Source organism: Pongo abelii, chromosome 15 (genome assembly GCF_028885655.2).
Source record: "Pongo abelii isolate AG06213 chromosome 15, NHGRI_mPonAbe1-v2.0_pri, whole genome shotgun sequence".
NCBI lineage: Eukaryota > Metazoa > Chordata > Mammalia > Primates > Hominidae > Pongo > Pongo abelii.
In genome coordinates, this window is record NC_072000.2 from 56,529,301 (window position 1) to 56,544,701 (window position 15,401).

At 38.4% G+C, this 15,401-nt stretch overlaps 1 protein-coding gene across 6 annotated transcripts in view; it reads right to left on the reverse strand.

The window, feature by feature from the left end:
- The window catches only part of TXNDC16 (thioredoxin domain containing 16), a 460,012-nt gene that overhangs the window by 401,745 nt on the left and 42,866 nt on the right, over nucleotides 1-15,401 (reverse strand). For 5 of the 6 annotated variants that reach the window (XR_010137039.1, XM_063715845.1, XM_054530667.2 and 2 more), the window contains exon 9: nucleotides 15,198-15,348. The exons of the other annotated variant lie outside the window; for it this stretch is intronic. Coding sequence is in view for 4 of the 5 variants with exons in the window: in XM_063715845.1 (XP_063571915.1) it covers nucleotides 15,198-15,348 (151 nt within the window). In the remaining variant the exon portion in view is untranslated. The remainder of the gene's footprint in view (nucleotides 1-15,197; nucleotides 15,349-15,401) is intronic. 6 annotated transcript variants of the gene reach the window in all.

The following is a 15,401-nucleotide window of genomic DNA, read 5'->3' on the forward strand; positions in this document are numbered from 1 at the left end:
AGCCCCCAAGATTCCTACCTCCTAGTGAACAAATCTTGTATAATCCCCTCCCCTGAGTGTCAGTAGGACCCATGGGTAGCCATTCCTTTGGTTACGTGACATTACATAGGAGTCTGTTGTAACACACTCTAGTAAGATTCTCCCACTGGCTTTGAAGGAGCAAGCTGCAATGTTGTGAGAGGGCCATGTGGCAAGGGCTTGAGAGCAGCCTGTAGGAAATGAGAACAATCCCTGTCTAACAGCCAGCAAGAAAACAGGAACCTGGGTCTTAAAACCACAAGCAACTAATTTCTGCCAAAAATCTAGATGAGTGGAATGCCCTGAAGGAGTAAAAATGCCTGGTTTTTTTCCTTGTGTATTAGGAGAACTATTAGTAATTCAGTATTATAAAGCAAAAAGGAGGAATAGTCAGTAAGGCTAGAAATCTGGCAAGGGGCCAGATCATTGAAAGCCATGAATATCCTGCCAAGAAAATGGGGCTTTATTGTGGAAGTAAAGTGAAGCCATTTATGAATTGTATGAATTCATGATCACATATATATTTTTAAAATATCACTCTGTCAGCTTTCAAATGAGATTTCAGATGTAAAATTACATGCAGGAAGATGTAGGAATTAAGAATGTTTTCCCAGATGTCTGCCATCAATGAATGGACAGTAAGATAACCAAAATAATAGAAAAAGAACCAGTGGTGGTGAAGGACAATACCTTAATGTCACATGTGTTGTGCTTAAGGAGGGATACATCTAATTAATAGTTAGATATATGGGTGGGAGATCCAAATAAACATATGACCTGAAAATTCAGATTTGAGAATCCGTGTAGTTAATGCCACAGAAACAAATGAGATCACTTGAGCAGTGTGCTTTGAGCAACTATCACTGTGTAGCAAAGTACCCTAAAACCTGGTACGTTAAAATGACAAGAATCATTTCTTTTGCTCAAATATGTGTAAGCTCATCTCTGCTAAATGTGGCATTAGTAGGCTATTTCAACCGGAGGCTGAAGATTCTACTTTACAGATGGCTCATACACATGGCTAATAAGCTGTTGCTGACTATTAGGAGCTCAGCCAGGGCTGTGGTCTAAGGGCCTTGATTCTCCTTTTTATGGGCTTCTCCTCAGGCTGCTTAGTCTAACAACAAGGCGGGAGTTTTCAAGAATGAGCAAATAAAGAGAGCAAGGCAGAGGCACATGACATTTTGTGAAATATAGCCATTAATGATATATGAAGTCATATATCATCACCTTAGCCTCATTCTGTTGGTCAAGGCAGTTACAAAAGCCCAACCAGGTTCAGGTAGAGAAGTCATAGACTCCACCATCCCACAGGCACAGTGATAGGGTGACATGACAAGGGGAGCTTATGGGATGGGACATACTGTTGGACTTTGTGAGTCTTGGAGAAAGGAGTGAACCTCTTTTGTATGTGGGAGGGATTACTGCAACCGTAGTCTGCCCCCTGGCTAAAACAACTCATCCCTTCCATGTGTAAAATACACACCTCTCTCCAAGACTCTTACAGCCTTATCCCATCAAGCTCTGATTGAGACCTGTGCAAAGTTTAATACATCATCTACATTTAGTTCCAGGTGCAGGTAAGTCCTTTGCATACAGCTCCTTGAAAACTATTCCTCTCAATCTGAAGACCTGTGAACTAAAGAGACAGATCGGCCAGTGTGGTGGCTCACGCCTGTAATCCCAGCACTTTGGGAGGCTGAGGCGGGCGGATCACGAGGTCAGGAAATCGAGACCATCCTGGCTAACATGGTGAAACCCCATCTCTACTAAAAATGCAAAAAAATTAGCTGGGTGTGGTGGCAGGCACCTGTAGTCCCAGCTACTCGGGAGGCTGAGGCAGGAGAATGGCTTGAACCTGGGAGGTGGAGCTTGCAGTGAGCCGAGATCGCTCCGCTGCACTCCAGTCTGGGTAGACAGCACGAGACTCCATCTCAAAACAAAAAAAAAAGAGACAGATCATTTTCCCCAATACATACGCAACAGACAATGATGGGACAGGCATAGTATAACCACTATATACACTCCTAGTTGAAGCGGGGAAAAATGGAGGCACACGAAAGTCACTGGTCTATAGCAAGTCTGAGGTCCATTCAGGCATATGTTGCCAGTTCCTTGACTAGGGCTCAGTCCTGTTCCCTGAACTTGAAACTCTTGGTTACAAAGTCTGGGCCTAGGTCTGCCCTCCAACTCGTCTTTTTTTTTTTTTTTTTTTTTTTTTTTTTTTAAAAAAAAAGCCTGTGATTGCAGCTGAGTAGATTTCTTAGCCTTTTCCTGCCCCTAAAAATTTGGAGGTATAAAGTACATATATCATTTTGTGCTATTTCTGTCTCTTACCATACAAGTTGGTATAATTATTTTAAAATCTTGTGGGTTTCCTAATTATGATTTTTTTAATTTTATGATTTTATGATTTTTTTTTTTTTTTTTGAGACAGAGTCTCACTCTGTTGCCTGGCTGGAGTACAGTGGCATGATTACAGCTCACTACAGCCTTGACTTCCCCAGGCTCAGGTGATCCTCCCACCACCTCAGCCTCCCAAGTAGCTGGGACTACAGGTGCATACCATCGTACCCAGCTAATTTTTTATGTTTTTGTAGAGATAGGGGTCTTCGTATTTTGCTCAGGCTGGTCTCAAACTCCTGACCTCAAGTGATCCACCCACCTCAGCCTCCCAAAGTGCTGGGATTATAGGCGGGAACCACTGCACGCACCATAATTATGAAGTTATAATCCATTCCATTTGACAAAAAACAAAATCACAAACGTCCTTGATAGGCAGAGAAAGTCATAGGGTAGTATCATAAAAATTATAACTAAATAAAACATGTAATATAAATAGAAATTAGTATAAGAGTACATACAAAAGTGACAGAAACATTCTTGCATTGGGGTACAACTACCAATATTTTTCTACAATTCATGTATTACTATTAAATAACTAAAATTACTTAAAAATTAACTTTCAAAAATGATATAATAAACAGGATTATGAAAGACTATTATGAGCAATCGTATGCCAATAAATTTGATAACTTAGAAGAAATAAATTCTTAGAGACATACAACCTACCAAGACTGAATCATTAAGAAATAGAAAATCTGAACAGATCTAGAACTAGTAAGAAAATTAAATCAGTAACCAAAAACCTCCCAACAAAGAAAAGTCCAGGACCAGATGGCTTCACTGGAAAATCCAACTAAACATTTAAAGAATTAATGCCAATCCTTCTTAACCTCTTCCAAAAATTTGAAGGATGAGAATATTTCCAAACTCATTTTATGAGGCCAGCATTATCCCAATACTAAAGTCAAAGATACTGCAAGAAAAGGAAACTACAGAGCAGTATGAGCAATATCCCTAATGAATATTAAGGCAAAAATCCTCAACAAAAACTGCCAAACTGGGCTGGGAGCGGTGGCTCACGCCTGTAATCCCAGCACTTTGGGAGGCTGAGGCAGGCGGATTGCCTGAGCTCAGGAGTTCGAGACCAGCCTGGGCAACATGGTGAAACCCCATCTCTACTAAAATACAAAAAATTAGCCAGAGCATGGCAACTTGCACCTGTAATCCCAGCTACTCAGAAGGCTGAAGCAGGAAAATCACTTGAACCCAGGAGGCACAGGTTGCAGTGAGCCGAGATTGCGCCACTGCACTCCAGCCTGGGCGACAGAGAAAGACTGTCTCAAAAAAAAAAAAAAAAAAACAACCTACTAAACTGAATTCAGCAGCACATTAAAAGGATCACTCATCATGAGCAAGTGGGATTTATACTTGCAATGCAAGGATGCTTTGACACACAGAAACTGTATACCAAATTGACAGAACAAAGGACAAAAATCACATGGTCATTTCGACTGATGCAGGAAAAGCATTTGAAAATATTCAACACAATTTCATGATAAAAACTCACAAAAAACTAGGAATAGAAATAAATTACCTCAAGATATTAAAGACCATAAATGAAAAGCCCAGCCAATATTATATTCAATGGTTAAAAAACTGAGAACTTTCCCTCTAAGACCATGAACGAGTCAAGGATACCCACTCTTGACACTTTTATTCAACATAGAACTGAAAGTCCTAGACACAGCAATTAGGTAAGGAAAACAAATAAATGCATCAAAATTGGAAAACAAGAAGTAAAATTATCTCTGTTCACAGGTAATAGGATCTTATATGTGCAAAACCCTAAAGATGACACACACACACACACACACATACACATACACCAGAAAACCATGAGAACCATTTTGCAGTATACAAAATCAGCATACAAAAATCTGTTGCATTTCTATACACTAATAATGAACAATCCAAAAATGAAATTAAGAAAATAATCCCATTTAAAATAGCATTGAAAAAGAATAAAATACTTTGGAATAAATTTAACAAAGGAGGTAAAAGACCCTTATACTGAAAACTACAAAACATTGCTGAAAGAAAATTTAAAAGACATAAATAAATGGAAAGACATTCTGTTTTCATGGATTAGAAGACTTAATAATATTATTAAAATGTCTATACTACCCAAAGCAATCTACAGATTCAATGCAATCCCTATTAAAATCCCAATGGTATTTTTTGCAGAAATAGAAAAAGAATCCTAAAATTCATATGGAATCTCAAGGGATTTCAAAGAGCCCAGACAATCTTGAGAAAGAAGTACAAAGCTAGAGGCCTCACACTTTCTGATTTCAAAATATATTACAAAGCTACAGTAATCAAAATAGCCTAGTACTGGCATAAAAACAGACACATAGACCAATGGAACAAAATAGAGAGCCCACAAATAAACCTTCATGTATATGTTCAAATGATCTTTGACAAGGATGTCAAAACCACTCAGTAAAGAAAGGACAGTCTCTTCAATAGATGGTGCTGGGAAAACTGGATATCCACATGCAAAAGAATGAAAATGGACCCTTATCTTACAGCATATACAAAAATTAACTCATAATGGATTAAATACCTAAACATAAGACCTGAAAGTAAAACTCCTAAAAGAAAACATGGGGGAAAAGTTTCATGACATTGAAATGGGCAACAATTTCTTGGATATGACAACAAAAGCACAAACAACAAAAGCAAAAATAGACAAACTAAAACTTCTAATAGAGTAAAAAGACAACTGAAAGAATGAGAGAAAATGCAAACCATATATGAGATAGAGTTAACATACAGAACATATAGAGAACCCCCATAATTCAATAACAAAACAAATAACTCAATTTTTTAAATGGACAAAAGACTTGAATAGACATTTTTCCAAAGAAGATACACAAATGGCCAAGCATATGAGACTATGCTCAACATCATTAATCATCAGGAAAATAAAACTCGAAACCACCATGGGGTATCATCTCATATCCTTTAAAATGGCCACTATCAAAAAAAAAAAACAGATAGAAAAGAAGGAAGAAAAGAATGACAAATGTTGGTGAAGATATGAAGAACTGAACCCTTGTGCACTGTTGGTGAGATTGTAAAATGGTGCAGGCACTATGAAAACAGTACAGTCATCCCTCAGTATCCATAGGGAATCAGTTTCTGTACACCCCTTAAATACCAAAATCCATAAATGTTCAAGTTCTTTATATAAAATGTCTTAGTATTTGCATATAACCTACACACTCCATCTTGTATACCTTAAAATCATCTCTAGATTATTTATAATATCAAATACAATGTAAATTCTATGTAAATAGTTGTTATACCATAATTTAATTTTGTATCATTTTTATTGTTATATTTTTATTTTTATTGGGTTTTAATTATTTTTTATCTGCAGTTCGTTTAATCCAAGGATGCAGAATCCACAGATACAGAGGGCTGAGTATATGGAGGTTCTTCAAAAATTAAAAATGAAACTACCATATGATCCAGCAATCCCACTTCTGGGTATATTTTCAAAAGAATGAGAAAAAAGATCTCAGAGAATACCCATGTCCATTGCAGCATTACTCACCATAGCCAAGAGGTTGAAGCAACCTAAGCGTCTATCAATGGATGAATGGATAAATAAAATGCAGTATACATGTCCAATGGAATATTATTCAGCCTTAAAAAAGAATAAAATCCTGACATACACTACAACATGGATGAACCTTGAGGACATTATTCTAAGTGAAATAAGCCAACTGCAAAAACAAATATGGCATAACTCAGTGTATAGGTGGTATCAACAGTAATCGAACTCATACAAATGGAAAGTAGACTGGTGGTGTCAAGGACTGCGGTCAGGTAGAGGGGAGATGTGAAGTTGTGTGTTCAATGAGTACAGAGTTTCAATCATGCAATATGAAAAAGTTCCAGAGATTTGCTGTGCAACAACGTACATCAGCTAATACTGTATTATACACTTTAAAATTGTAATGAGGGTAATCTTAACGCGGTTTTTACAACAATGGAAAAAAAGGCTCTAAAACAACCATGTTAGGAAACACTATGCTGTACAATATTGCACACTGCCACATAAGTTCTCTAGAAATAGGAGCTAAATGAATAAATCATAACAGCATCTTTCTAATTTCCTATATAAAAGAGTAGGTTTAATTTAATTCAAGTGTCTTGAATCTGTCTGAGACAGACAGCTAGATGAACAAACAAAAAATAATGTAAAAATTTCAGAAATTATTAAAAATGTATAAACTTACCCATCTTTTAACATTTTATTAGATATTTGCACTTGAGAATTCTTCTTGGGATTCAGATAAAAGCTTTCCTTCTATCTACAAATATAAACTGAATCCATCATGGAGAAAATCATCAGCATTCTAAAATGTCCTTGGTATTTGCCAACAGGACGATAATTGAACCATATTCCCATCTGTGTTCACTGTTGGGAACCTTAATAATACATCTAAAACAACTCCATATCTGGCAGAATCTTACTTAATCTATTTAAGATTGAAATTCACTTAAAAATTCTATGCTCAAGATTTATTTTCAGTTTGACACGATCAAAATGACACACCTCCCATCATGAGTATAAGACATAGTTGTGTTACATATCTACAATTAGGTGTCGAGTACCCTGTTTATCTAAAAGAAAAAAAAAGCAATAAACACACGCACAAAAGCAATCTGCGTCTATTTTCATAGCTTAGAAGTAAACTAATAATACATATAATTGCAATGATCAGACACAATGCAGTTTACAAAAAAGCCTGAATCCTACTTTCCATTTTTATTAGTTTATAAAAAGACTTTGTAAACATACCAAATTATTTCAGATCCTGAACCCAGAAACCCAGGCTAATTTGCAAAGCATCTTACTAAACACCAAAACCCAACCATGATTAAACCCCAAGGGCTTGTATATAGACTAATGTCTAAGATAACAGGGGGAATGAGCTTCACTGGTACTATGAGAGAATAAGAATAAAGCAAGAAACATGAATTCAAAGTCCTATGAAGTCAGCTACTAACAAGAACCTGTAAGAAGTCAACAAATTTAGGTACCACTTTTTGGGACCTCTCTATCTCATTCCAGTTAACTATACCATCAAAGGGTATAACCCAGTTATAACAAATTTGGTCTAAGAGGTGTTTCCTATAAAAGTATTTGCATTACTCAGTTTTTTTAACCTCAAATGTATTATTTAAGAACAAAAAACAACCTCAAATACTGATATGGTCAAATGTTTAAAGTACTAAAACATAAAAGTGACCAAACCAGCTGAGGATTCTAACATCTTCCTAATTCCACTGGGGTAAGACCTTAGCCACCTCCAACAGTCTCAAGGAATCTTTCAAGGCTTTGTCTCCTTTTCTGTACTCTGCATTCATTTTATCTGTTCTGGTCTATTAAAGTCCACGAATCTGTGCTTCTAGGCCTCTCTCTGCCAAGTATTTCTGGGCTGACATTGAGGTTTGAATTCTCAGCTTAGCTTTCCAGTTCGGCTCTGATCTTCAATTCAGCCTTTCAGATCTTTCTTGGCTTTATGCTACTGGTCATTCCTACCTATTTCAGTGTCTACTGGGGCTTCTGGAGCCTCTGCCTGAATCCTATATCCAAGTTCCCTAGTTGTCTAGGAAAAAAAAGTTCAAACAAATAAAACACTTATGCATTACTCTGTGAAAGTGTTGAAGCAAACCCTACTCCAGACTTTGATTAACAATTTAATATTCCTTTTGGGTGAACAGTGGTTAGAGCAGGGTCACCTGCACGGCACAACTCTACAAAGTACCATTGACATTGTATTTTATAAAATGTGTATTTCAAGGGGCTGTTGTTCCTATAGAATACAATATAAATGATGCCCTTAATTTTTTGCCATGTTATGCTTTCAGGTAAAACCACACTTAACTGAAGTCATTATGAAGTTTCCAAAGTTTTGGTTTTGTAATTTCAAAACTACTACTACATGGGGGTGGAGCCAAGATGGCCAAATGGGAACAGCTCCAGTCTACGGCTCCCAGTGTGACTGACACAGAAGACGAATGATTTCTGCATCTCCAACTGAGGTACCAGGTTCATCTCACTGGGGATTGTTGGACAGTGTGTGCAGGACAGTGGGTGCAGCACACCGAGCGTGACCCGAAGCAGGGCGAGGCATTGCCTCACCCAGGAAGTGCAAGGGGTCAGGGAATTCCCTTTCCTAGCCAAGAAAACGGGTGACAGACAGAATCTGGAAAATCGGGTCACTCCCACCCTAATACTGAGCTTTTCCAACGGTCTTAGAAAACGGCACACCAGGAGATTATATCCCACAGCTGAGGGCTTGGAGGGTCCTATGACCACGGAGCCTCACTCATTGCTAGCACAGCAGTCTGAGATCAAACTGCAAGGTGGCAGGGAGGCTTGAGGAGGGGCACCTGCCATTGCCAAGGCTTGAGTAGGTAAACAAAGCAGCCAGGAAGCTCCAACTGGGTGGAGCCTATCTCAGCTCAAGGAGGCCTGCCTGCCTCTGTAGACTCCAGCTCTGGGGACAGGACATAGCCAAACAAAAGACAGCAAAAACCTCTGCAGACTTAAATGTCCCTGTCTGACAGCTTTGAAGAGAGCAGTGGTTCTCCCAGGACGCAGCTTGAGATCTGAGAACGGACAGACTGCCTCTCAAGTGGGTCCCTGACCCCCGAGTAGACTAACTGGGAGGCACCCCTCAGTAGGGGCAGACTGACACCTCAACACGGCCGGGTACTCCTCTGAGACAAAACTTCCAGAGGAACGATCAGACAGCAGCATTCGCAAATCATGAAAATCCGCGGTTCTGCAGACACCCCTGCTGATACCCAGGCAAACAGAGTCTGGAGTGGACCTCTAGCAAACTCCAACAGACCTGCAGCTGAGGGTCCTGTCTCTTAGAAGGAAAACTAACAAACAGAAAGGACATCCACAACAAAAACCCATCTGTACAACACCATCATCAAAGACCAAAAGTAGATAAAACCACAAAGATGGGGAAAAAAACAGAGCAGAAAAACTGGAAACTCTAAAAAGCAGAGCGCCTCTCCTCCTCCAAAGGAATGCAGTTCCTCACCAGCGATGGAACAAAGCTCGATGGAGAATGACTTTGACGAGTTGAGAGAAGAAGGCTTCAGACGATCAAACTACTCTGAGCTACAGGAGGAAATTCAAACCAAAGGCAAAGAAGTTAAAAACTTTGAAAAAACTTTAGATGAATGTATAACGAGAATAACCAATACAGAGAACTGCTTAAAGGAGCTGATGGAGCTGAAAGCCAAGGCTCGAGAACTACGTGAAGAATGCAGAAGCCTCAGGAGCCAATGCGACCAACTGGAAGAAAGGGTATCAGTGATGGAAGATGAAATGAATGAAATGAAGCGAGAAGGGAAGTTTAGAGAAAAAAGAATAAAAAGAAATGAACAAAGCCTCCAATAAATGTGGGACTATGTGAAAAGGCCAAATCTACGTCTGATTGGTGTACCTGAAAGTGACGGGGAGAATGGAACCAAGTTGGAAAACACTCTGCAGGATATTATCCAGGAGAACTTCCCCAATCTAGCAAGGCAAGCCAACATTCAAATTCAGGAAATACAGAGGACACCACAGAGATACTCCTCGAGAAGAGCAACTCCAAGACACATAATTGTCAGATTCACCAAAGTTGAAATGAAGGAAAAAATGTTAAGGGCAGCCAGAGAGAAAGGTCGGGTTACCCACAAAGGGAAGCCCATCAGACTAACAGTGGATCTCTCGGCAGAAACTCTACAAGCCAGAAGAGAGTGGGGGCCAATATTCAACATTCTTAAAGAAAAGAATTTTCAACCCAGAATTTCATATCCAGCCAAACTAAGCTTCATAAGTGAAGCAGAAATAAAATACTTTACAGACAAGCAAATGCTGAGAGATTTTGTCACCACCAGGCCTGCCCTAAAAGAGCTCCTGAAGGAAGCACTAAACATGGAAAGAAGCAACCGGTACCAGCCACTGCAAAAACTTTCCAAATTGTAAAGATAATCGAGGCTAGGAAGAAACTGCATCAACTAACGAGCAAAATAACCAGCTAACATCATAATGACAGGATCAAATTCACACATAACAATATTAACCTTAAATGTAAATGGGCTAAATGCTCCAATTAAAAGACACAGACTGGCAAATTGGATAAAGAGTCAAGACCCATCAGTGTGCTGTATTCAGGAAACCCATCTCACATGCAGAGACACACATAGGCTCAAAACAAAGGGATGGAGGAAGATCTACCAAGCAAATGGAAAACAAAAAAAGGCAGGGGTTGCAATCCTAGTCTCTGATCAAACAGACTTTAAACCAACAAAGATCAAAAGAGACAAAGAAGGCCATTACATAATGGTAAAGGGATCCATTCAAAAAGAAGAGCTAACTATCCTAAATATATATGCACCCAATACAGGAGCACCCAGATTCATAAAGCAAGTCCTTAGCGACCTACAAAGAGACTCACACTCCCACACAATAATAATGGGAGATTTTAACACCCCACTGTCAACATTAGACAGATCAAGACAGAAAGTTAACAAGGATATCCAGGAATTGAACTCAGCTCTGCACCAAGCAGACCTAATAGACATCTACAGAACTCTCCACCCCAAATCAACAGAATATACATTCTGTTCAGCACCACACCACACCTATTCCAAAATTGACCACATAGTTGGAAGTAAAGCTCTTCTCAGCAAATGTAAAAGAACACAAATTATAACAAACTGTCTCTCAGACCACAGTGCAATCAAACTAGAACTCAGGATTCAGAAACTCACTCAAAACCGTTCAACTACGTGGAAACTGAACAACCTGCTCCTGAATGACTACTGGGTACATAACAAAATGAAGGCAGAAATAAAGAGGTTCTCTGAAACCAATGAGAACAAAGACACAACGTACCAGAATCTCTGGGACACATTCAGAACACTGTGTAAAGGGAAATTTATAGCACTAAATGCCCACAAGAGAAAGCAGCAAAGATCTAAATTTGACACCCTAACACCACAATTAAAAGAACTAGAGAAGCAACAGCAAACACATTCAAAAGCTAGCAGAAGGCAAGAAATAACTAAGATAAGAGCAGAACTGAAGGAGATAGATACACAAAAAACCCTTCAAAAAATTAATGAATCCAGGAGCTGGTTTTTTGAAAGGATCAACAAAATTGTAGACTGCCAGCAAGACTAATAAAGAAGAAAAGAGAGAAGAATCAAATAGACGCAATAAAAAATGATAAAGGGGATATCACCACTGATCACACAGAAATACGAACTACCATCAGAGAATACTATAAACACCTCTACACAAATAAACTAGAAAATCTAGAAGAAATGGATAAATACCTGGACACATACACTCTCCCAAGACTAAACCAGGAAGAAGTTGAATCTCTGAATAGATCAATAACAGGCTCTGAAATTGAGGCAATAATTAATAGCTTACCAAACAAAAAAAGTCCAGGACCAGATGGATTCATAGCCGAATTCTACCAGAGGTACAAGGAGGAGCTGGTACCATTCCTGCTGAAACTATTCCAATCAATAGAAAAAGAGGGAATCCTCCTTAACTCATTTTATGAGGCCAGCATCATCCTGATACCAAAGCCTGGCAGAGACACAACAAAAAAAGAGAATTTTAGACCAATATCCCTGACAAACATCGATGCAAAAATCCTCAATAAAATACTTCCAAAGAGAATCCAGCAGCACATCAAAAAGCTTATCCACCATGATCAAGTGGGCTTCATCCCTGGGATACAAGGCTGGTTCAACATACGCAAATCAATAAACGTAATCCAGCATATAAACAGAACCAACGACAAACAACACATGAATCTCACTAGATGCAGAAAAGGCCTTTGACAAAATTCAACAACCCTTCATGCTAAAAACTCTCAATAAATTAGCTATTGATAGGATGTATCTCAAAACAATAAGAGCTATCTATGACAAACCCACAGCCAATATCATACTGAATGGGCAAAAACTGGAAGCATTCCCTTTGAAAACTGGCACAAGACAGGGATGCCCTCTCTCACCACTGCTATTCAACATAGTGTTGGAAGTTCTGGCCAGGGCAATCAGGCAGGAGAAGGAAATAAAGGGTATTCAATTAGGAAAAGAGGAAGTCATATTGTCCCTGTTTGCAGATGACATGACTGTATATCTAGAAAACCCCATCATCTCACCCCAAAATCTCCTTAAACTGATAGGCAACTTCAGCAAAGTCTCAGGATAAAAATCAATGTGCAAAAATCACAAGCATTCTTATACACCAATAACAAACAGAGAGCCAAATCATGAGTGAACTCCCATTCACAATTGCTTCAAAGAGAATAAAATACTTAGGAATCCAACTTACAAGGGATGTGAAGGACCTCTTCAAGGAGAACTACAAACTACTTCTCAATGAAATAAAAGAGGATACAAACAAATGGAAGAACATTCCATGCTCATGGGAAGAATCAATATCATGAAAATGGCCATACTGCTCAATGTCATTTATAGATTTAATGCCCACCCCATCAAGCTACCAATGACTTTCTTCACAGAACTGGAAAAAACTACTTTAAACTTGATATGGAACGAAAAAAGAGCCCACATCGCCAAGTCAATCCTAAGCCAAAAGAACAAAGCTGGAGGCATCACGCTACCTGACTTCAAACTATACTACAAGGCTACAGTAACCAAAACAGTATGGTACTGGTACCAAAACAGAGATATAGTTCAATGGAACAGAACAGAACCCTCAGAAATAATGCCGCATATTTATAACTATCTGATCTTTGACAAACGTGACAAAAACAAGAAATGGGGAAAGGATTCCCCATTTAATAAATGGTGCTGGGAAAACTGGCTAGCCATAAGTAGAAAGCTGAAACTGGATCCCTTCCTTATACCTTATACAAAAATTAATTCAAGATGGATTAAAGACTTAAATGTTAGACCTGAAACCATAAAAACCCTAGAAGAAAACCTAGGCAATACCATTCAGGACATAGGCATGGGCAAGGACTTCATATCTAAGACACCAAAAGCAATGGCAACAAAAGCCAAAATTGACAAATGGGATCTAATTAAACTCAAGAGCTTCTGCACAGCAAAAGAAACTACCACCAGAGTGAACAGGCAACCTATAGAATGGGAGAAAATATTCGCAACCTACTCATCTGACAAAGAGCTAATATCCAGAATCTACAATGAACTCAAACAAATTTACAAGAAAAAAACAAACAACCACATCAAAAAGTGGGCAAAGGATATGAACAGATACTTCTCAAAAGAAGACATTTATGCAGCCAAAAGACACATGAAAAAATGCTCATCATCACTGGCCATCAGAGAAATGCAAATCAAAACCACAATGAGATACCATCTCACACCAGTTAGAATGGCCATCATTAAAAAGTCAGGAAACAACAGGTGCTGGAGAGGATGTGGAGAAATAGGAACACTTTTACATTCTTGGTGGGACTGTAAACTAGTTCAACCATTGTGGAAGTCTGTGTGGTGATTCCTCAGGGATCTAGAACTAGAAATACCACTTGACCCAGCCATCCCATTACTGGGTATATACCCAAAGGACTATAAATCATGCTGCTATAAAGGCACGTGCACATGTATGTTTATTGCGGCACTATTCACAATAGCAAAGACTTGGAACCAACCCAAATGTCCAACAACGATAGACTGGATTAAGAAAATGTGGCACATATACACCATGGAATACTATGCAGCCATAAAAAATGATGAGTTCATGTCCTTTGTAGGGACATGGATGAAACTGGAAATCATCATTCTCAGTAAACTATCACAAGGACAAAAAACCAAACACCGCATGTTCTCACTCATAGATGGGAATTGAACAATGAGAACACATGGACACAGGAAGGGGAACATCACACTCTGGGGACTGTTGTGGGGTAGCGGGAGGGGGGAGGGATAGCATTAGGAGATACACTTAATGCTAAATGGCGAGTTATTGGGTGTAGCACACCAGCATGGCACATGTATACATATGTAATAAACCTGCACATTGTGCACATGTACCTTAAAACTTACAGTATAATAATAATAAAAAAAAAATAAATAAATAAATAACAACTTTTCCTTCATACTTGGCTGCAATGTTTGGATTACTTATAATACACATGCACCATTTTTATATTTTAAAAAAGACATACTGAATGAGAATATCTACTGAAGATTTTACATATGCTCAGCACAACCCTTCAACTTTTCGGAGAGAACAGTTTGCTGATCACCATCACCTAGTGTCTCTACAACATTCTTTCAGGCTAATGGCAAGGAAACTGGAGCATCAGAAATCCTATGGTTCTAATATCTACCAACTTTTAAAATAGTGATCAAAGCATTCATAAAAGAGGTCTTTTCTTAACCATGATGTGGTCTTTGTGATCTGTGAGTGCTCACCAAGACCCAGAGTTCATTATTACTACCACAGAATATTTTCACTTACACAATGCTCTATTTGGATTTCAATGCAATAATATATGAAGGCATTAAAATGTCATTTAATGGACAGTCTATCTTCTATTCTACCTTTAATAATTATTCCTAAATCCCTCAAAATAAAAATAAAGGGAAAAGCTATAACTGTCATTCATCTAGTAAAACATGCACCTATAAATCAAAAGTTAATAAATTTTATGTTAAAATAAGACACATACCTTTTGCAATTATACAGGCAGTAGAAAGCAAATAAAAATATAAAATAAGACACATACCAACAGAGGTGCTTTCATTGTCTTAATAAACAGGTGAATGTTCAGTGTAGTCAATGGCTGTTCCATTAGTGTTCTTCTACATTGCTGGGTCAAGTCCAAGACTAGTTTACAATGAAAAAAGTAGAGATGTGCATATTCCACATCCTCAGAGCTACAAATTAAAAATTAATTAACTTAATGAAGTTCAATATGTGATCCTTCTAC